Source organism: Struthio camelus, chromosome 7 (assembly GCF_040807025.1).
Source record: "Struthio camelus isolate bStrCam1 chromosome 7, bStrCam1.hap1, whole genome shotgun sequence".
In the NCBI taxonomy this organism is placed as follows: domain Eukaryota; kingdom Metazoa; phylum Chordata; class Aves; order Struthioniformes; family Struthionidae; genus Struthio; species Struthio camelus.
The window spans coordinates 37236957-37259966 of NC_090948.1; the positions used below are offsets into that span (position 1 = coordinate 37236957).

A 23010-nucleotide genomic window follows, 5' to 3' on the forward strand; every position below is an offset into this window, starting at 1 on the left:
TAACTGTCTTCTAACTGATTGAGTCAGTCATGCCACAAGCTAGTGTCCCATGTCATAAATATTTGCACGGTAAGATTAACTTTGGAATCTCATTCAAGGCAGGGACTTGTCAAAAATGACCTTTCGAGGTCCCTTTTGGTTCTATTTTCTGTAACTTTCAGAGGTAGACTGATTTTAAATTTTCTATGTGACCATTGCTACTGTGGATCGGGGGGAGAAAAGCCCCTACTCCTTGTAGATAGTATTTTACTACTTGGCATTGGCAGACATGGTGTTACTTTTCTTTACAGGAAAGTGGTATGTGTTCCCTCTTATCCTTGGATCTTGGACGCTGATCCTTACACCTTCCCCCAGATATGGCAGTCAGCCGCAAGTCTGAGCGCTTTTTAAACTTTTTCTTGAGGCTTGGGTCTGCTGCAGTTCTTTTTGTTTGTATTTTTATAGCTATAACTTCACTGCTGGTCAGCTCTTAATGGCCTGTGACTATGGACTGGCATCTGAAATAGTCTTCTGCAGCCTCTCTTGGGCCAGGGTTTGAATGGCATGGATGAAAATACAGCTGGTCTGCATTGGCATCACACTACTGACTTGCTATAGTAGACATTTGTAAGTCAAGTGCAGAGTCCGGGACAAACTTAACAGTATTGATGATACAGTGCTTTTAGTGTGCCAAGGGAATTAAATGCTTTAGTAAGACGTCGTAACGTTCCATATGTGACTAAAAGGCCAAAGGTTCTATTCTTTTTCTACGAGATGGAGTAACATACCGGAAGATAGAAAGACTGCTTTCTCCCAAACGACTATGGCACAGAAATGGTACCCTCTAACCAAAACTGTGGTTTGATCTAGCTTTGTAAGGAGCTGGTGCCCATTTGTATTTGGGAATTGGTACCTGCTGCTCTTACTTACTTTGCTAGTCTTACTGTCTGGTATTGGAAGACACTGGGCAGGACCCAGTGTGCTTTTGTAGCCCAGTAGACTTTTACAGCACTGCATTTCTGATTTCTCTGTCCCTCTGCATTGTGTACTGAGTTTTATCCCTTCTTTGGTAGTAAAGCCGACTTGTGACAGAAATCTTTGGGCTTTGGTGGAGGAGATGTTGATGGGGAAGGCAGCCTCCATGGGGTGTGGTTCATCACTTGCACTCCAGGAATGAATGCTTGTGCTTCCCATGTGATTCTCTGACTGTAAGAAACCTGTAGGTAGGGTAAGGCTGTGTCTGGGTGCTTTGGTGTGTAGGAAGCTAAGGAAGAAACAAGGCTTTTGTATTTGCATATACTGCCTCCTTGAAATTTAGAATAATCTAGGTTTTGGATGGAATCTCTTAATTCCTTATTCTCTACTTGAGCATTCTTCTCGAGCACTTGCTGGTGCATCTTGCAGTAACTCATAATATTTGGCTTTTTTTGGTAAGCATGGCAATAAAATTGTCATCTCTTTATAAGTCAGAATCCTGTATGAAGGAGCAGGGTAAGACCTTCTTTCAGAATTACATTCCTGTTACAGGTTCATGTAGATGCTGTTCCAGGGGCTGTATTCCTTGCACACCTCAAGGACTCGAGATCATTTGGAGAGTTTAGGCTCCAGCACAACTGTGATCATTAAGTTGGAGTACATCGGAGGCTGTTGCCTCTGACAAATGTGACTTACTAATTAAGTAGTGACAAAGGCTAAGTTAACACTTTTCTGTCATGATGCAAGCTTTAAAATTCATGGTTAACTCCACAATTAAGGCTTTCCGAGGCAGTACAATCACAGCAGTACAAGGTATTTAACCACATCTCTCAACTGAGTAGTAGCAGGCCAGTTTCATGAGCCAGCTAGCAACTTTGTCAGTAATATTATTTTGTTGTGAAGACAAAATGCAAGAGGTCAAAACATTAGTCTAAAAATATTTCAACCCTTAAACCACCTTTTTCTATCACTCATCTTTTTTTAGTGTATTGTATATAGCTTATTTCTCCAGATCTGCTCCTTTGCTTTTCCTGTTCTAAGGCCACATTGCGCATCAGAACTACCATATTATGGTAGGACATGACTGACTTGGTTTGGATTTATTGCACAGGAAATGTTACTGGATGTGGCTTGCTGTAAATTCACTGCACTAATGAATAGATTCTAATTTGTTTCCCCTCCCCCCTGCCCAAGGGCTCAACTTCTGGAAAGATAAACTCTTCTTTTTCCTGAAACATGCATGAAACTGAGAATGCTGGCAGTATTATTCATTATAATTACTGCTTGTGTATAAATGTACTCATGTGTTCTCAGCTGATACTGTCTTAAGTGATAAAACTTTGTTTTCTTAGCTCAGTTTAATTTCAGTTTAATGTCCTACTGTAAAGCTTTTCCCTGACGGTTTGATTTTTTTGTTGTTGTTGTTTGTTTTCCCTGTAACTGGTTCACTCTTATCTCAATTTTTTTCCTTGCTGTTCATTGTCAGCGGATGTTTGACAGGGCACAATGGCATGACTTGCTTTCATGCAAATGGTATATATTTCTCTCTGCTTGTTGGATTTTAGTTGACTTTGTTTTTAAAATATTATGCACTCTTTTAAACTTTGTCTGTAGGCAATACGCAAAATTTTTTGCCTTAGCAACTGCAGAAGTGATTTATGTAACTCTTGCCAGTAAACTTTTCAGAAAAATGTTAGGTCAAATTTTGATTTTTGTTTAACTTTATTTTGGTTTTTGGAAGTTAAAAATACATAGTTCGTGTCAAATTATGTAATCTTATGAGTGAAGCATTTCCTGAGAACTGACTGACTGCCACCGACAGAACTGGTAATACAGTCAGAGAATAAAAACTTACATAGAGGTTACATGTACTTAAAAGTAGAACGTGCATTTCTTCCTAAATCATGTGATGGTTTCAAGCCTTTCCAAAAAGTGTCTGAAAAGACTCTTAATTTCTCAGCAAGCGCCTGCTGTACACATCAAAATATACAGTTTGCATTAAATTGATGGTCTTGACTGCAAGTAAAGGCCAGACTCTGATTACAAAGTAATTGCCAATATTAGCTACTTAATGCTAATTATTTTCCTACCTGAAAGTAACTGAATATTATGCCAGATATTTTTTGTGAATTATGATGAATTTTAAAATGAGCAGAAGGCAATTAGGTTAAAGAGAATGAAGTAAATACTAGATGTGGTTAACGTTTATTGTTCATGACAAAAGATGCATTTTATTTTTTGGTGTTGCTTTTATCAATGGGAAGCTGGTATTTTTAAGTTTTTTTTTTTTTTTTTTACAGAAATGTGTGTGTGTAAAGGCAGTACTTTTAACACTTTTCAAGGACTCCTGTTTTTAAATACTACAGACCAGAGACTGTCTGTGTTGAGACTAAAATTAGCTTTAAAAAAAATGCAATGTGAGCTTTAATTTTTATATTGTAACAATAACTTGCTGTCAACTTGTTTACATATTTGTAGGAGGGAAAGCTTCATTATGCATTGACTTATCTTGATTCTGTCTTTAATAAATGCTGCTTTGAGCAGAATGCAGTGGATATTTGATTACCTGAATTATGACTTACAAACTAGTTACTCCCTGTAAACTTGTATTTTATTATGACTCCTGGTACTGAAGCAGTCTATCTGAATTTTGAAGAGACCTTTAAAATTGTTTAAAGCATGACTAAACTGTCATTGAGGTTTTGTCATGGAGCCTGACGTTGATTTAGACTTAAATGAAACCTACCCTGCTAAAGGTAACTTAAATGCAGTAGTTTTACCTGTTTGATTAGATGTTTTGGTGAGAGTAAAATCAAAGAAAGATGCTTAATCCCCCAAAAGAACGAAGGCTCTTGTGGAATCCTTGGAATTCTTTCTAAAAAACAATGAGAAAAATGACTTTGTGTTCTCAGATAAGCCAGAGAAGGGTGGTAGATGGGTAAACTCAGGCCTTCTCTTTCAAATCTCACTTCAAGTATGCCGCTAACATCCTCATCAAGAACCCAAGCAACAAAAAAAGGGCTAACCTAGTTTTCCAGACCTTTTTTGTTAGGCTTTATTAACTATTTATAGCTGCCTGTATCCTATGCACTGTGACAATATTATCCTGGAAATGTAGGCTATTCATAAAGGAACTTGCAACAACTCAATTCTTTCATGTCAGAACAGTTCATACAGTACAAAAATACCACCTACTAAAGAAACTGTGGATGTCAGAAAATAATGCTGATCTTCCTCCCTCTTCGTTCTACAAATGTTTAGTGTGTGTGTGTTTTTTTTGAACTTTTCAGTTTCTACCTTAAGTTGAGAAAACAGATCATTGAGCAGGCGAGCGACCTTAATAGGTCCCATAAAATTAGTAGGTTTTCAAAATTGTTTTCATGCTTTCTGTAGATCTGTTCAGGAACAAAATGGGAGCTTGTCTTGTGTGAAAGTCTACCTGCCTTTGTCAAGGTTTGACAACAGACTGCCATAGTTGAACTAGAGTAGGAATGATGAGAACTGCTGAAGAGAGACTATTAGGACTTTGCATGAAACCTAGAGTTTCTGTCTGCTAATCTACAGTGATTACATGTATGAGGAAACTCAAGGATCAGTTGAAGTCCCTGGCATCCATGTTGTCACTGTTCCCAGGTAACTTATTTTTCCCTGGGCAACAATACCAGCTATGTCACGTGGTGCTATTTTCTGAGTGAGCTGTAGCATCCTATTCAATCTTTCCACTAATTTTAGTTCTCCTGGACTGAGAATGCTAAGGGGAAGTCATCCTGGCTTACTACCTCCACGGAAAGAATTTGTTGCAATGGCTAATTGAGGAGAAAGACTTGTGAAAGTTTCTTTTTCTTTAGAAGAAAACCCTTTATAAAGCTAGTGCAATGTTAAAGCTGTATTTTCAAACTCTCTTCTTATATACCTGTGTTCTTCTTAGCCTACTGTGTGTATTGGAGGAATTCACCACCCTGGAGGCGGCCATTTACCTTGCTTTTGTGCCAGACCCTTTTACCTCAGGTCTACTTGGTAAGAACTAACCTCGCTGTTCTTTGTGCCAAAATTGCCAACTTAACCAGTTTCCCCTGTCCATTGGACAGAGACTTCCTTAGGTGCTGCTCTCTGCAAATCAGATGAAAAGCCACAGGGTGAACAGAGCCCTTCTCGTGGCTTCATTTGGTTTCTTTACTGAGGCGGCAAGCTGAACTGGCTTGTTCTGCAGGTGCCCAGTTATGAGGGCAGACCAGAGAAGAGGCCTGGGGAGAAGCGGGCAGAGCAAAAATGCCCCTCGGTAGCAGTCTGCAATTACCTAGACTAGATTAAATCCTGAGGGAAAAATCCTGCTCCTCACAAAACTGAGGTCATAGAGGGAGAGCTGCTCCCCTTTCCAAACACCTTCGGAGCTGAGCGCTGAGCGCGTTTTGCTGTTCTCTCAAGTGTCTCTTGCAATTGTATTTTGTGCAGCTCGTCACGGGAGCGGGCGCTTGCCCTTGTTCCCTTGTGTCCTACCTGCATAACCTCCCAACTAGGGCTGTCCCCCACCGCCGACCACCTTCATCCCTCCCGGCTGCCGCTGCAGTGGTTTCCTTTCACCTGGGGCCCGCGGACGCTCTCCGCCGCGCAGCGCCTTTGCCGCCCTGGCTGCCTCGGGGCCCCCTGATGGCGGCGGCCGGGCGGCGCGGCGCGGCGCGGCGGGAAGCGGCCGGCCCAGAGGCGGGACCGCGCCGGGGGCGGGGAGGCGGCGCGGCGGGGCCACGGCCATGGCCCTGGAGCTGGAGGAGGCCTTCGGGGCGGCGGGCGAGTTCGGCGGCGGCCAGCGGCGCCTCACCGCCTGCCTGGTGCTGCTGCAGGTGAGGGGCCGCGCCGGCGGGGGGGGCCGCCTAACGGTCGCAACGGACGTAACGGACCGCGGCGGGGGGACCTGCGGCCGCCACCGCCTCCTGCAGGGCTCTCGCCGGGCCGGAACTAACGGTGAAGTAGCGGTGCTGCTCAGAGCCCGTGACTGATTGAGTGATTTATTTGTATTGGCACAGGTTTGTGCCTGAGCGCACCCTTTGATTTTGGTTATTTTACGCGGCTGCTGCCCGACGGGGCCGAGGGCCGGCCGGGAAGGGGCGACACCGCTGCTGTGGCCAGGCTGCGTCGGCCCCCGCAGCGCAGGCCTCGGCTCGCCCTCGACGCCGTCCTCCCCGACTGACTTCTGTGCGAGGCGCACCCCTCTTTCCTGAGCTCCTCGGCTTTTCGTGGCTTCGGTGAGGGTCTTCATCGAGCGTCCGACGGATTTGGGAGCCCCGACTGCCCCTGCGACAGCCCCGAGCGATGCTCGGGTGGCGTGGGTGGTGAACGCTGGCTCCTCCGGCGCACCGCGGCCTGCACCCGCGGCTGCCCTCGGCCGGCTGTCCCGGCCTCGGCCCTGCGCCCTGTCTCCCCCTCCGCCATTACCTGCCCTGGGACCCTCATTCGGGTTCGCTTGTGCTTGAGGAAGGTTTTGACTCGTCCCTTCTGCAGGGCGTCTTCCAAATCTTTTTCTGGCCTAATTCACACTTAACTTACTAGAGTTGCAACCTTTCTATTTTCACTATTTCTGGATACGTATTTTACTCTTTGAAGGCTGCCTTTCAGGCTTCTGTCGAGCGGAAGGAAACGGCATCTAACTGTGCCAACTGCTTCTGCTGTTTTGGCGCTGCCTTGTGAGAAGTGGCATGCAGGGTGCTGTCTCTAACTGCTGTCCACACCCCCACGTGCAAACACTTATCTGTTTGGGCTGTCTCGTAGTTTCTTTGTAACCTGCTTCCTCATGTTAGTGCAGTTCCGTATTTTGAATTAAAATATTGTTGTAAGGGAGGAAGATATTGCGCTGGTTGTGTGGTGTTTTTTTTTTTTTTTAAAGCTTGCTCCTGCAAGAATGTTCAACGCAATGTAAAACAGCATATTAAAGTAAAAATTCAGTCAGTCCAAATCCACCACCCAAAGATATGTGGCCCTGTGAAAGAAGCCACTTCTGGATTCAGAACTCTTCCATTGACAATAAAGTGTTGAAAATCACTGAGACTTGCATGTACTGAAAGGATAATTAAAAATGAATTCATATATAAAATCTAGAAGACATTCAAAACTTCTTGAGGCCCGTAGGAAGACTGAAGTTCCTCATAAGGTGTGTGGTGTTTTTATTTTTAGTGACAACCCTTTTCTCCTCTGCTTTCTAGCTTTCCTAATGATCAGGTCAAGCTTGTATCTCAGTCTCTTCAGTGAAAAGAGCTAGTAGAGATTCTTAAAAGTACAATCTTGGATTTCTAGCAGTCCTTTGACTTGTCATGACAGCTTACGTTCTTTGCGTACAGTAAGTAAAATGTTAAAAGTAAGTTTTGGCCTTGGGGTTAGATCTCAGCTGTGCAACTATGGTAAGGTTTTTAATGTCTGTCTTTTCTGTGTCTGGCTACAGAACAGCAAAAAACATTTTGAAGGACTCTGGAACTGGGAAAAGGGCAACAAAATGAAACTTTCACTGAAAATCCACCAGTAACTTTGGGGTAGTAGCTACTGCTGCTGAGTACCTTGAAAGTTCTAATCTGTGGGTTTAAACACATTAAGCTGATTGTGTTCAGTCTGTGTGATGCTGAGTAAAGAGAAGTTGTTTATTATTAGCTTGATGAAAAGCTTGCAGCATGCCATTAGACAAGGGTGAGCTCCCCTAGGAACTGCTTACAGTAGATGATTGTGTTTTGTTTTAAGGTGTATGTGGCTTGTCAGTCGATGCTCATTGTGCTTGTGGGAGCTGCGCCTGAGTACCGTATTGACCAAGAAGAAATTCCGTTTAGCAGAGCTGAGCTTGCCAAACACATCCATTTTGCAGATAACTTCACATCTATAGTAACTGAGGCAAGTACTTCCGTCGTGCCTAACCGTTTCTTCTCTACTTGGGGATTTATGCCATCAGTGCAGGACTTTTACTTTGTGAAAACTGAATAGGACTTAGTTCAGTGTTTTGTATATGCTATTAAAAATTATTGAAACCCACTCATCTGGCTCTCTTATGTTGTATTTTTAAATCTGAAAATATATGATTAAATTATTAACTTTCCTAGTACAAGTCTAACACTTAAAGTAATTTAGTTTTGGTTAAGTTTTCTTTATGTTGATTGCTTCTTTTGTTTTCAGTTTTCTTTACCTTCAGATGTTTTTTGAAAGTCGTTACTAATGAGAATGATGCTCAGTGCTTCATCTACCTACAGTTTATAACTCTAGAATTTGGTGTGGGCTCCTCCTAATGTCTGTCTTTTATCAAGAAAAAAATCACTTTGTCATGTCTAAGCAATTTGTGCTGTGCACTTAATCTTTGCCATGAGCTGCATTGTGCTTTCAAAGAAGATGCATCTTAGAGTAAAACCACTATAAAAGTTAAAAGCATGCATCACGTGTCTGGATACTTTGGCATGTCGTGAGAAGAAAAGATGGAACAAATAGAAATTTGTTGAGTGGGACAGAAGCTTGACCTTTAACCCTAGTGTCTTATGAGTTTCACGTGAAAAGTTGGGTTTGCTTTTTGTTAGTCCTTGGGATGTAATCACTCAGGCAAGCGATCTAAAACATCTTTGCCAGTGGCAGGAAAAAAAATTGGGTGGGTGGCTTGACTTCTAGTGTAAACAGTCAGGCTTCTGCTGATTGTTTTCCTGAGCAAGCGTTCAGTAAACTTGCTGGGAAAGGTTAGCCTTTAGCATGGACAGTGCCCAATTCTTGCTTTCTTCCCGTTATCGCAAATGTGACTGTTTAATGTTTATCTTGGAAAAGGTACTGATTAGACATGAGAAAGAGTGATACAGTATTGGACCACATCTTCTGTCAGAAACAGATTTTCTTGATAAGTATGTTTTCCAAGATCACCCTTCAGATTCACAGCAAAATACCTTATGTGGTATAACGTTTAAATTATAATGAGAAATCAGCAAGGCCTGACTAATATTATATTTTAAAATATAGAAGCAGTCATCATTGTTTCCAAACGATGGAGTAATTTTTAGGATTCTGACTAAAACAAATTCTATTTTCCCCATTCATTTCAGTAACGGTAAGGTTTTTTGGTTTTGATTATCTTGCTAGTTGACTTTTCCCACGCAGTCTTTAGATGCTGGCCAATCTCCCCCTCCTCACCCCCCTGCTCCAATACTAACAGTCTAGTAACTAAATTTCAAACCATTCTGCGGATTTCATGATTTGAGAGGATGTCCTTTTGGAGATAGTAAAATTGGCAATGCTTTGCTGGCAAGCTATAGCTGGTTTTGACAAATATTTAGCAAGTTCCTTGTGTGCTAATAGAACAGATGCATTCTATAGAATGCAGTTAGATATATTTTGCCTAGTTTTGCATAGATTATTGTACCAAACTTGTTAAAATGATTATCTTCCAGTGAGGCATCAAAAAGCACAAGTAATGTCTCTCAAACAATGTTTTCTGTTGCCCTTTGCTGAGGGAAGACAGTGCTTTTCTGAAGTTTGTTTCCTTTATTTTGTTGATGGTGTGGGGTTTAAACAATAAATATTTTCAGTTTTGTTCTGGCCTGAGGGCAGCACTCCATTCTGTTCTGGAGCTCAGCAAAACTTTGGAGTAGCAGTTCAGTTCTGGTTCAAGAAGAAATAATCATTGTAGTTTGTTTTGCCTAATTAAGGTTTCATAAATAACAGTTCAAGCTCAGTTCATGGCAAACAAAATTGTTAAAATTGCTTCTTGGATTGGCATCAACTCTGTCCCCTGTTTTACGTAAAAAGTGATGAGGCTTGAGAAGGTGAGATTAAGAAAATATATCTTGAGGATTTTTTTTTTGGTATAAAAGTGATTCTTTAACTCTGAGAAATTGATTTAAAAAAATTTTTTTTTTTTTTTAACAACAACATCTGGCACTCAAGTCATTTTGTCCCTTATCAACCTGAAACATCCTTTAGACACAAGCTGCGAGTTTGTGATTTGTATGCTGGGGCGGGCTAGAGTGAGGAAGGAGGACTTATACCAGCAGTATTCTGCCTTGGGGAGGACCTGCTGTGTCATTTTTATACTAGCTGAAGAATGAGGATTCATGACCAGGAATATTTCATTTTTGGAGTCCCTTCAGAAAGTTAAGAAACGATAAGTTTTGGGAGCTACATCATTAGCCACTGTAATAGGGTGGAATCTACTACCCCGCAGGAGTATGGTAGAAAACATCTACAAATGCTGCTGTGCAAGAGCTTACCTTCAGAGTATCCCAAAGTCCTCCAAAACTCAGGAGTGTTTTAAGTGGATGCCTTTGACTAAAGGAGACGTCCTTCAAACGCTGCAGCATTTCACCCTTCCCCCAAAATATGCCATCTCACACAGGTTCAGCTTTCGCCATCTTTTCTTCATGCATGAGTAGATCCTTTCCAGCTCTGGGTCTTTTTGAGGATATTTTTATGGTTATGTGGGGTAATGGATGCGTAGAGCAATGTCCTTTCTGTACCTTGCCAACATAAGAGTCCAGATAGATTGTGTAAAAACATACGATTCTTAAGACTGCTATAATGAAAGTTTGAGTAAACTCCTAATGCTCTTTGGGGATCTGTATTAATTCAAGGCCAACAAGTGAGGGCTAAGGCCCTGCTTTGTTGTACAGTGTTTTTTTCACATGCCTTTTCCCTGGAGTTACCCTTTCAGTTCATTGAACCAAAGGGAATTAGGCTGCTTCTGCCTTTCCTTTTTCTCCAAAGAACATACTGTAAATGTCATTTTAAAAGTCAGCATGTTGTCTTGATGTGAATATTTATTTGTTTTTTTCCAGTGGAAATTTCCCAGCATATTTCCAATAATTATTAAATGTTTGGGTCAAGTTTTACATGGAATTAGTTAAATTCCTTGCTTGGAAAATCACTTAGATAAGATTTTCTAATTATTTTTTTTCCTCCAAGTTCAGGAAGTCCTCACTGTGTAATCTCAATAGTGCATTTCTGTGAGTGTTGATCCTCACTGTTTGTAGTGGGGGACTGGACAAGTCCTCTGCATTCCTTGCTCCATCGAGAGTTATTTAATTAAGCTCCCTTCAGTTTTCAATCCACGTGGCGTTCGTTTTCCTCCCCTCTGTGGAACTGTCAGTTTTTAATTATGCTACCTCAGTTTAGCTTCGGGTGAGGTATAGCGTACATCATCTAAAGAAACCCAGTGTTTGTTTCTAACTGTTTTGTTTGGTTAAAAATTCATGTGCAGAATAAAATGATACAAATATCAGTGATTAGCTCTTAGAGTTCTTACAAAGCAAGCCTTTTGAAGGACATCTTTACATAATATCCTCTGACTTATCTTCAATGTTTGAACGTATGTGTAGTCAGGAGAGGGCAGCTGGGGTTATTCATGGTCCCAGAAACATAACTGATCAGCATTAATGCTCTAACTGCTGCAGTGGTGACCATGCTTTATTTTTGTTAATAATTCCTATTACCTGTTCATTGGAAAAACGAAGCTTGTTAAATGTTGAAGTGGCTGAGCCGTTAAAAATTCAGTATTTCCTAGTTGTAATAACATAGAATAAGTTACTTTGTAAAAGCTTGATAACTAGGATACATTAAGCTTAGAAAATTGAAACTTAATGTGTTTAATATATGGTAATGAAATTTCTTGGTGGGGGGGGAAGAGAGATGTGAGAGCCTATATTAGGGGGGGAAAAATCTGACTGTCATCCTACCTATCCAACTGTGAATGAATCTTTAATTAGATACGAAGTGAGAAGTGGGAAATGGCAGCAGAAGAATTTTGATAGTTTTCTTTATTTTTGAGGAGGCCAGTAACTTGCTGTTAATTTTAACAGTAGAGAGGGTGTGTGTTTTTTTTTTTTTTTTGACAGTGGTACCTAATTGAAAAAGAAGCCTACAAAGTGAACCTTGCATCTTCCCTGTTTTTTGCTGGATTGCTTATTGGAAATATCACATTTGGCCCTTTATCAGATAAACTTGGTAGGAAACCAGTTTATATATCAGGTAAGACTGTTAAAAATGTTTTTTCTAAGTCTTCTGTTTGGATAATATCATCTCTGTTTCCGCTCGACAGAGCAAGGGCATTGGTGAAGTCGATAAGTTTTTACCGTTTCGTTTCCTTGTTTTGCATGTGCTTTGCATAGTGTATTAGCTTAAAGATATTTATGCAAATTTGATATATTGCTATGGAAACCTAATTTGTTTTCTTATCCAGTGAATGATACAGTTTCACTTTCAGGGTCTTCAGGAATGGTTTTTAAGTTCTAGGGTGTGACTAAGTGAGCAGTACTAGCGCAAAGTTTTTGGAAAAGCATTGTATGAAAAAAGATGAAAAATACATTTTCTTTTGTGTAAAATACGTATCGACTGGGATCGCAAACTTCATAAGCAAAAAAACTTCTGTGCCCGCTATGCAATGTTTTTTCTTGTTTGTCAATGTTTTCCTGAAGTTAAAATGATATGATATATTTTCCTGTTATTTGGAAGGACAAAGCACTACATGTCCTTAAATAGTTAAAAATTGATAGCGTTAGTGTTATCTGATGCGTTTTGTTGTTGTTTAGGTTATTTTGACATGAGCTCGATCCTTTCAAATCTAAAGGATACATTTTGTAGTAGTAGAAACGAATGAAGTGAGTCAGGCGTGAAGAGCACTGTTTTTGGTTGTGCAAGCGACTCCTGTATAGCCCTTGAGTGTAGATGTCATCTTCTGTTTTCCTATTCTGTTTTTGCTATCTATAAATTGTAAATAATGGTGCTTTACCTGTCCTGTACTCATACTGTGTGACTCGCTGAGGTTGTAAAGTCCTTCTTGATCCTCTAGAAGTTTTTTTTTCCTCAGTGTGTGAGAAATTGGCCCTGTTACGATTTGACTGCATACCAGACCTCTAATGCTGTCAGTCCAAGCCAGAATAGGTCCTTAAGATGCCGCTAATGGTTTAGTTAGTACTAATGGTCTCTAGAAGTATTTCACTGAGTGGAACAACAATAAAATTGGTTAGTATGTGTATACCGAACAGCATAGTGTTTTTGTCCTTGTGGTCACTGGACGGTCCGTGGAAAAATAGCCTGGTTTTGATATAACTGTATCTAAAAACATGAACGTGCGTCACCCTACCGTATTGCTCCCAATACAAATAATTCCCCTCCTTAAGAGGAATTGCATCATTTACCTAAACCTCTTTAGAGCAAGTGACTGGCGTCTGGGTGGTTTGTTTCCCAGCTGTGTTTGCAGCTAAATGGTCTTTGTTTAACGATAACATTGTCTCAAGGAAACTTTCTCTTTGGGATTGCAGACCTCAGGTGGGCGAGTTGGGAATGGCTGTAGTTTTCATATTATGTGAGTTTAGAAAGCCAAATGTGAGATGCTAGAGTAGCACGGAATAATCACTAGGGCAAACAATTTACTGTGCTTCCTACCTCTTCACGATGCCTAGAATAAGTACTAATTCTATTTTATTCTGTCTCTACAGGTCTATTTTTTGATGTCGTTTTTGGGTATGTCACCGCATTAGCACCGAACTATGACATATTTGCAATTTCACGTTTTTTTGTTGGAATTGTGAATGGTGGAATGGCTCTTGTGTCTTTTGTCCTAACACAAGAATATGTAGGAAAATCATTTTGGTCGTTTACAGGTGGGATTTGGAATATTTAATCATGATTACTGTGCAAAATATTGTTCGTCTCAATACCTTACATCTTAAATTCTTACGTTTGTAGCAGATAAATGCAGTTTGTAGCATGAGTCAAACGTGATGCTGTTTCATCCAAGTTCTAATTTCTGTGGGAATGTTGCCTGAACGTGGAAGGCAGGATTGGGTTTGTGTGATAAATAGTGAATCTCTAAGATTTTTAAAAAAGCACAGTGATTCCTTAAAATTTTGCAGTTAGTGGACAGTGATTCATTTAAAAAATCTCTTTTGGTAGATCCTGCCAACCTCAGAAAAAAGCTGTATAGTGTCTTGGGAAAATATTCTTCAAATTAGTCTTTGAAGTTTCCCTGCACCACAGAATGATTTAGTGCCTGTACAGTGTGCTGACCATCCGATATTTGTAAATGTCCTTTTTGGTATGCCACTGCCAAGACTTAAAATAAATGTAACAATTATTTGTCATACTGTTGTAAAACTGGAGTAACTCAAAACTGTAATGCTTCTTTGGATGGCACAACATGGGGACAAAATTTGATCCGAATGCTGATTTGTTGTTGCCGTGAGTGTGTTTCTGTCAGTTCTTCAGTTATCTCACTCTACTTCTTATTTCTTTTCTGAACTCCTTGGGGATATGTGAGGAGGTTGTAGTTTGGTTATAGGTTTTTCACTTCAGTTTTGTTTTTCAAGCACTGAGTTTTCTTTTTCTGCTGGGTTCAGTGTTTTGACTCATGACACCTCTCTCTCCCACCCCTCCGTTCCCCTCACCCTTGTTGTCTATCTCTGCTCTCCCCAGCCTTCTCCCCTGCAGGGGCAGCCTGCTGATGGACCGAAGAGAGAATCTGTTTCCTGCAGCTTGTCCTTTTAGGTGCTTTGTTCTAGTTCCTCTCAGCAGTTGATAAAGAGGTGCTGAACTACTGATCAGTGGCTGAAAGAACGAGGAAGCTGCTGAACACTGCTCAGCAGTGTTAACGGAGCTCTCCTATGCATTGGCTGTGAGCTAGGCTTTATGTGCAATAGCTGAGAGTTTCTGGGTTAGTACTAGATCTGCTCGAACAGTCTGCAGAGAGTTCATTGCTAGGCTTTTGGAATTGGAGTTGACTCCCTATTTTTAACACTTTTATTTATACTTATTCATCAGAAACTTTATGTATATCTCTGTTTTGCAGCTGTTTTTCATACCTAATTCAGTTCTTGTATCTTTATAGCTCACTTCCAATTTTTGTTCCAGCCTTCCACCCCTATTCAAGATTACCTTAGTAGACCTAAATAAATCACATCATTCCCCTTCCTATCCCCAGATCTTCTTTGGTCTGTAGGTTCCTTTTCCTTTCTTGGTATTGCCTATGTACCGGCCTTTCTTTTTAAGGGAGGAGTAGGGGGGAAGATGGAACATTCTACAAAGGCATTCCCCGTGAGGACTACACGGTTTACTTAGGCCAACTGGTTGGCAAGTGCCGTAAAGATACTTTGAAGATCTTATTGCTATTGTGTTTAGGTTTATCACAGGCTAGGAATTTAAGACTTCTGCAAATGAGTTTTTGCTACTGGTTTCTGTAGTCACCTTTTTGGTTTTGTGTTTTCAGGTTCCTTAACTAATTTGATGTTTGCAGTTGGCATTGCTGTTTATGCATTGCTGGGTTACTGTGTGAGAGAATGGCGCTACCTTGCCTTGGTATCAAATACTCCAGGAATCATCTTCTTTCTTCTTTCTTTGTGAGTGGTTCACATTCCTTATACTGATAAGGAAGAATTATGCACTGATTTAACAGTTACTTGTTTTCTTATCGTTGTCCCAAAGGCTCGTGCAAACAAGGGGGATTTTTTGATATGCTTTATGAACCAAGCAAGAGAAGGTCATACTGCAAAGCCCTGTAATTGGGTTAAAGTGAAGCAAGAAGCAATTTTAACTGGAACGTAAGGTCAGGATTACCCAGAAGAAAAGCTTGTGTTGCCGCATGCTATTACAGTTCTGGTGGCCAGCATTGCAAAGAACAGCTGTGTGCCAGCTGTCTAATAAACTCATTTACAAATCTGCTTGTGGAAGGGAAGGCCTGCCAGAGGCCGTGAGCTGGAGCATCGGCCAGGAACACTGCCTTCTGCCAAGGAAGGGTTTCAGCACTTGAGAAGTTTTGGAAGTGCTCCTAGAGGTTTTTATAGAGTTACTTTTCACAAGACAAATGAATGCAGTGGGAAATAAGTGAGAACACTTGGAATTGTCTTTCTAGCCTGCTGCTCTGTGTGTCCGCTTGTTTTTAAGCGCCCCTGTCTGTTCTCTTACCCCTATTGCATTTGGGCGTTCCTATTTAGAATTCCTGAATAGATGTTATTATAAAAATGGTTATGATATACAACAGTGTTTAATGAATTGAAAATGCTAATGTTGTCTTGCGTGTGTTGTTACAAAATGTTCTTGTAACCTATCGAGTAACATACCTTGTCCTTATCATTTAGAGCTGTAAGAGGAAATGGAGAGCTATCAGTGTGTTGGTTGTCTTCGTGATAAAACAAAAGAATGTCTAGCATGCTATATAGTTAAGAAAAAAGCAACTTTCCTGATAGATACCTATCTATGTGTATTTATATGTGTATACGTGTCTGTGTGCATATTCCCACATATATACACACATGCATGCACACATGTACACACACAAACGCACACTACATGTATGTGAAATCTAATATGCAAAACAGTGCAAATAGAATGTTTTTCTCAGAAATTTGTATTGGTACTAATTTTTAAATTACTGTTTTGAAAAACAGCAAGACCGATTTAATCCATCGTTTATAGGAATGAGCTTTTCATCATTGATTTTCTTTTCTTTTCTCGTTAGTATGCTCCCAGAATCACCGAGATGGCTCTATTCCCAAGGGAAAACTGCAGAAGCTGAACATGTGTTGCAATATATTGCTCTTGGTAATGGAAAAGAGAGATTGAATCTCAAATTAAAACCAACTGCAGCAACTTTGCGGAAGGGTGAATCGGCACCTGGTATTTTGAACTTGGTAAAACACCCAGTCCTTCGGTGGCGAACTGTTATACTGATGTACATCTGGTATGTAGTAACAAGATGCTGAGATGGCATGAATGAGTCAAACATGAGGAAATACTAAGATTTTCATCCTTTTCATTTAAAAATGTTGCCCTTGAATACTAAATTGTAAATTTGTCAGTTAATGATGGCAGGCAGTCATCTGCAATAGTGTGTTGTAAAGGTGATGCTTCGTTATTATTGCTGTTACATCTTATTCTTGCTTTTGCTTAAGCTCCTTCAAAACCTGCTAAGAAATAGTCTAGTGACAACATATTTGCTCTAAGTGACATGAGAAGCTGAAGGAGCAATTTGCTGAGAAGATGTATATTTAAGGGAATATTAGGAGGAAAGGGACTAAACTGACTAGACAGTAATGATATAGGTCTGGAATAACAGTATGGGTAAAAAAGCATATCCCAGAGGTTCAGTGGAGGAGGTAATATACTATAGTGTCAATATATGGCAAAACGGGGAACATCCTGGGTGTGGGGAGGATGTAGAGTTGGTGGTTTTAGCTTAAGCCGGTTTGGAACATCTGTTGCTGTTACCTGGGGAATAGCTCTTTTCCAAAATGCCAGGAAGTTTTCCCTTTAAAGTTCAGTGTTACGTTTGAGACAATTGTCAGGGTGTAGATGGAAAAATCAGTAGTTCGATATGTTGGATTAGCGTCCTGCACAGCTGTGCTTGCAGAAGTGACAGAAACATCATTGCTAATAGGACCTTTCCAGCAGTGTCTCAGACTCTGCTGGTAGGTAAATATAAATAAGTAATTATAGCAATGTGAAATGACACTATAAAGGCTTTCTCGCTGTCTGGAAAAAGTAATCGTAGTATTGTCTGCTGTCACAAAGCCTGTTAAAACACACGTGCGCGGAGCTGTTGGAATAGCTCCACAGCTGTTCTGCCGCCCAGTTTTGTGCTGTTACGGGCACTTGGGAGCTTTTGGACACCACTGATCAGCTGTGACTGGCACAGGCTGTACTTCTCCCTGCAACAGGGAGAACTTTCCTTTTCTTTTCTGCCTCACATGCCCCAAATTCTGCTTAGACACGATGTGAGCTTGTTTCCGTTAGCTGGTGTCTTTTGCAGTGCTTCTGTGACTGATTGCACCGTTATTGTCCCCTAATGTCATACTGTCTCTGCCTGGTTAAGCCATCTGCACTGTAAACTTCCAGACTATCCTTAAGGTAATAGCAACAGCTTTAAAGCTCTAATCAGAGGAAGCTAATGACTAGAAGATTGTTAGAATTTCCTTTTTCAGTAAGAAAGCTACTAGGGAGTTGGGCAAAATGTTTTTGTTATATACTAGCCTTTCCAACGCAGTGCTGATTTTACTGGCCTGGGGGTGGGAGTTTTTCTTTCCAAGGAAAGTATCGGGTGATAATAGGCTTCACTGGGAAACCTACCTTAGGCTTGGGGAAGACACTCTGTGTTAAACAATGGCACACCGCTTTGTTGCATAGGATTGTTTTGCAACAGTTAAGCATGATCTGATTAGAGTTAAACGTATTAAATGTTATAAATAACCGAAAGTTGTTAATAGATAATTTGTCAAGTTATGTTGCATACATATATGAGCGTTCTTTTTCAAGAAGTTACTTTGCTAGCTTAAAATAGGAGCTATTCTCTCTTTCCCCCTTTTGAGGGTGGGGAGAATGAGACTCTTCTTCCTAGCATGTAACTCGATGTAACTAATATGTAACTCGGTCAAATTTAGCTTTTAAGTGCTATCTGAGCCCTAAAAAATAGTTCATAATTAACTTGTGTGGTTATTTCTAGGTATGTCTGCAGCTTTGTATACTATGGGCTAACTTTAAATGCTGGTGAATTAAGAGGAAATCTGTATTTAAATGTGGCTCTTTATGGTCTTGTAGAAGTTCCGGCGTTTCCTCTCTGCATGTTTTTTATTGAGAAATCCTGGTAAGAAAATTTATTGTCTAGTTTTCTGTCTATATTTGTGAACAGCACAGAAAAATACCAGTCAAATACTTTGCTGTTCTCCTAAAGTAGATACTACTTTGAGGTTTTAGTCAGCTCTAGGGATTTCTGCAGCTGATACCAAAATGGGACTCTAATTTTTCTACTTTTTCATTTTTTTCTTTCATTTAACTATTGAAATATTCAAGAGTTGAGCTTTTCAAAAGCTAGGAAAAAAAGGTTTGATATTCTTAATGGAAAAAATACTTAGTATCCTAGTTATGTAAGTATCCACAGCGCATATATGTATTTTGCCTATTTCATTCAGAATGGCTTATTTTTGTATAGCTTACCAAGTGCAGTTGAAAGCAGTTTTCAGCATTCTTAATTTCTACTGCAAGTTTTCAAAGAAAACTCTGAAGTGAGAGTAGTTCAGTTTTCGTTAAGGCAGGTCATTGTCCATGTGTTTTCATACTTTCGCTGTATTTAGAGGCCATCCGTTATATGGGTATTTATTTCCAAAGACTGAATAGTTAGTCTAGAGATCCAGAGCTATTCAGGGCTTCATCTAACCTTCAATTTAAGTATCTTTTTAAAATAATACCTTGGTCTCGTTGAGGTCAGTGGCAAAAATCCTGTTTACTTCGGTAAGGTGAGGATGTCACCTTTTGAGTTTTCTTGGTAACCAAAGAAGCTGCCAGCTCTGCCAAGCTCAAAAACAAAACAAACAAACAACCCCCACCCCGCTTCCTAAAAACCTAGGTCGAGGGCATAAATTTAACCCACAAACTGCACAAGTTCTTTTCTACATGTTCATCCTTTTGTAATTTACAATTTGTTTGACAATTTTTTTTGTTTGTTCCTTAAAGTAAGGATATGCTTAGTTTTACATGCTTAATGCAAAATAGGACAGGTCAGATGGTCAGATGATCAGATTTCATTTAGCTTTAGTGTACAGTACCCTTAAAGTATGTCTTTTTAATCACAAAAAGTTTGAAAAGATTTTAAAAACAAATATTGTATGTTGTTATAGATAAACTAGAGCTTTTCTTCTACTATGGGAAATCATTAGAGATAGCTGTGAGTTAACAAAGTGACAAGCGTGGGCAGTATTCTTGCGTGCATTGAGCTTGTTAGTAAGAATATCTTTATTTGTGGTCCTTGCAGATCAATATGAAATACTGAGGTGTGACAGATGTGGAGATGAGCTCGTCTTTTCTGTCTTGTCTGCTTTTCTTTCATTTCAGAACACTATGCAGCAGGATTAGCTATTACTTATTTCTGCCTGTGGAAAAAGCATACAAAATAGCTTTGCTTTTATGTAATAACTGCATATAATAATGCCAAGTTGTTTAAAAAAAAAAACAGATTAAGGAGGACTGGAATTAAGTTTTCTTACTCAATATTAATTTTATCTTTGCGTATATGCACTACGATACTCTTTTAGCAGCAGGACAAATTGTGTCCGTCACTACAACGAACAAAAAGTTTATGCAAGTTCCTGTTGCGGAAGTAGGTATGGTCATCTTTTCAAGGCTAGAGATTCAGTAGCTTACAAATCAAAACTGTACTAGAAATAGGAAAGCTTTGTAGTACGACTTATGTACAGAACTAGAAAAATAAAATTTGAAGCAACAATCTTAGTGCAATGGATGTGTAATTGTCGCTAATGCTGCTGTATACTTCAGATGGCCTTTTGCAGAGAGATTCAAAAATACCTAAGAACTTTATTTCCATCTCTATCTGGGTGTTTTTCCTTCTAGGTCTGGCAGACGCAGAACTATGACCTCTTTTCTGGTATTTGCAGGATTTGCTTGTATGTTTAGCATGTTTTTACCAACAAATGCTGGTAAGTATGTATCGCTGCCAAAGTAGGTATTTGTTAATTCAAATAAAAGCTGAGAAAGCAACGTAGTGTTATTTGTTGACTGAGGCTACCAGGGCCTTAAGGCGTACCAATTTGCCCCTCTTTCTTTGTCTCTCTCTCTTTTTCCACAGCTGGTCCAGGAGCTAGCAAGCTATCAGTATTATTTTAAACTTCTTGTGGGCATAATTTGGCCCTGAATAGAACCTGATAATTGAACAAGTTTGTCTGACCCCGAGCTCTTGGCTCTTAGAAGGTCAGACCAACCTATCATGTTCCCTTTTAAATACTGGCATGGTGTTCACTGCTATTAATCCATTTACCTTAAAATGCTCATGTCAATAACCAGGCTGCAGCGCAGTCTGTTAGTTAGTTAAACTGGATCTTGACAGTTTGAGATGCAGAGTTTAACTTTACATTTGTTATGATAACATTTAATGTTTATAGGAATAGGAACTGCAGTTTTCCTAATTTAGAAGTATAATTCATCATTTCTTAAAAAAGTAAAAAAAACTTACAGCGTTTAAAAAACTATTTTATTTTGTACTTGAAAACTAGAAATGGAGGTCAGAATTGCAGTATGGAAGCTGTAGGAATGGCAAGAAGCTTGCTGCCGTTCTTGATTTCATCTTGTATATTGCTGCATTATACAGTTGTGAAGACAATTCATACTGTCAGTGGAGTATCAAATTTTTTTATGTGTAGTCCCTAATTTCACAAGGACTAGTCAAGCAGTTTCTTTTTATTTTCACTCTTCTTTCCATTTCAAGTACAAGTTTTCTTTACTGATATTTAAGCCACTGAAAATTTATGTCTGCATGAGACTGTCAAGTGTAAGTGGCTCCTCCTGGTTTGTGTTTTTCTTTTTTCTTATCAGTAGAAATGTTTTAACCTTAACAGTTTTTTGACCCAAGAGCAGCAGTGATGTGATCCCAAGGTAGGCTTCTATAGGTTGTGTCTATCCCTAAGAGATACCAATGCTTTCAAATTGTTCTCAGAAAAAGTCTCAGGAAGAAAAACAGCAGGAGAGAAAATATCCCATAATCCTATTTGCCATGCTTGTGTTAATTCAACTCCTCAAACCTGTTATGGATCCTTTTACTGAAACTGTTTCTTTTTTGTTCCAGCAAGTTTACTCTTTGTACATCTTTTTATTTAAAAAAAAAAAAAGAAATAAAAGCAGTAATGACTAATCAGTAGAGGACAATCATTCTTGAAGAGTTACTAAATTTCAGGAATTTCTGCCTTTTCTCAGTTGAGTTGACTTTAATCCAATTAAAATGTCTTACTTTCCATTATAGTAAGAGTAAAGCTGGTTCTTGGCCCAGAACGGTCTGTGTCAGTTAAACAGAAAGAAATTCAGCTCTGAATATAACAGAGAAGAGTCAGTTCCCTAAATGAAATGGGGATTGTTGCATCTCTAATCTGAACCTCGTATTACTAAGAACACCGCTTATTTGTCTGAGTCTGCATTCTTTAGAGTGATTGACAAGATCCTTGATTTTATTATAATGGATTATTATGTTATAGTGGAATAAGTCAAGTTAGAATGTTTTCGTTATTAAAGATGTGCTCTGAATTTGAGACCAAAATCTCTCAGTGGTTAGGGGAAAAACTGATATACCACGTCAGCTCCCTCTTACCCTATTGCTGAGAACTGATGAATGAATTTATATGAGTATCAGTTTGCAAGATGGTGAGGGAGACTGGCAGTGGAGGGGGAATTAAGCTGTAACATTCTTTTCTTTCAAAAGCTTCTATAAGCCTGAAAACATCTTTCCTGTTTTGTCTGCTTTATACAATAGCAAACAAAGGAGAGCTCTAGCCTAGGGATAACTAGATTTTTAACTCTTATTTAGGTTTACATGGTTGTACTAAACACAGCAATCTTAACTTTTGTTTGACTTTCATTGATATGCCTTCCATGCAAGGGACATGGTGTGTATGCAGAATAAAGAAAGCCTGTAGTTCTTTGAGTGAGTTTTGTCTCAGGCTTTGTTGACATGTGATATTCCCCTTTGTGTGATAGAAAACTGCAGAGCTGCACTTTCTTGGCTGGATATTTTCTGAAATAAATTTAAAGTCTCCTTTAGTTTTAAAAATGTTGTTTAAATAAACTTTTTCTCAAAGGTGACGACAAAAAGACTAATTTAAATGATGGCATTGTAAGTGAGACTTTTAACGACATAGGTGACATCAAAACTCAATCATAGAGCAACTCCTGTTACAGCAGCTTCTCAACATCAGCAACATTCGTTACCTTTTTTTTCCTGTTTCACTTCCCTCAATTCTGAAGATGAGTTAATGGAAGAACTTCCCTTAACAACTGAAACTGAAATACTTGCATTTAGTAAATACTTGCAACTTTCTTCTTAACCAAAATTTGAAACAGTTGTCTCTGCATACACTCTTTCAGACACAACTCTGTGCATGCGACTATTGCTTCTAGACCTTCAGGTGAAAGGATCTTAGGCAAAAATATAACAGAAGTACTAAAGATTCTGCATGGACATGTTTCATTGAACAGGGAATGACCTTTAAATGGTTACCAGAATCCACATAGCAGAAAGTGCGTTCCTGCTTAGTAGTATTAACTTTACATATGAAAAGTCATGGAATATTACGT

The 23010-nt window shown here is 39.5% G+C and overlaps 1 protein-coding gene across 7 annotated transcripts in view; it reads left to right on the forward strand.

The window, feature by feature from the left end:
* Window positions 1–5665: 5665 nt before the first annotated feature.
* Window positions 5666–23010, forward strand: part of LOC104141192 (solute carrier family 22 member 15-like) — a 31976-nt gene continuing 14631 nt past the window's right edge. For 4 of the 7 annotated variants that reach the window (XR_011142266.1, XR_011142264.1, XM_068950845.1 and 1 more), the window contains exons 1-8: window positions 5674–5792; window positions 7675–7821; window positions 11787–11919; window positions 13389–13553; window positions 15155–15284; window positions 16403–16624; window positions 18383–18523; window positions 20284–20369. Coding sequence is in view for 4 of the 7 variants with exons in the window: in XM_068950845.1 (XP_068806946.1) it covers window positions 5703–5792; window positions 7675–7821; window positions 11787–11919; window positions 13389–13553; window positions 15155–15284; window positions 16403–16624; window positions 18383–18523; window positions 20284–20369 (1114 nt within the window). In the remaining 3 variants the exon portion in view is untranslated. The other 3 variants (XR_011142265.1, XM_068950846.1, XM_068950850.1) reach the window with 2 other exon arrangements.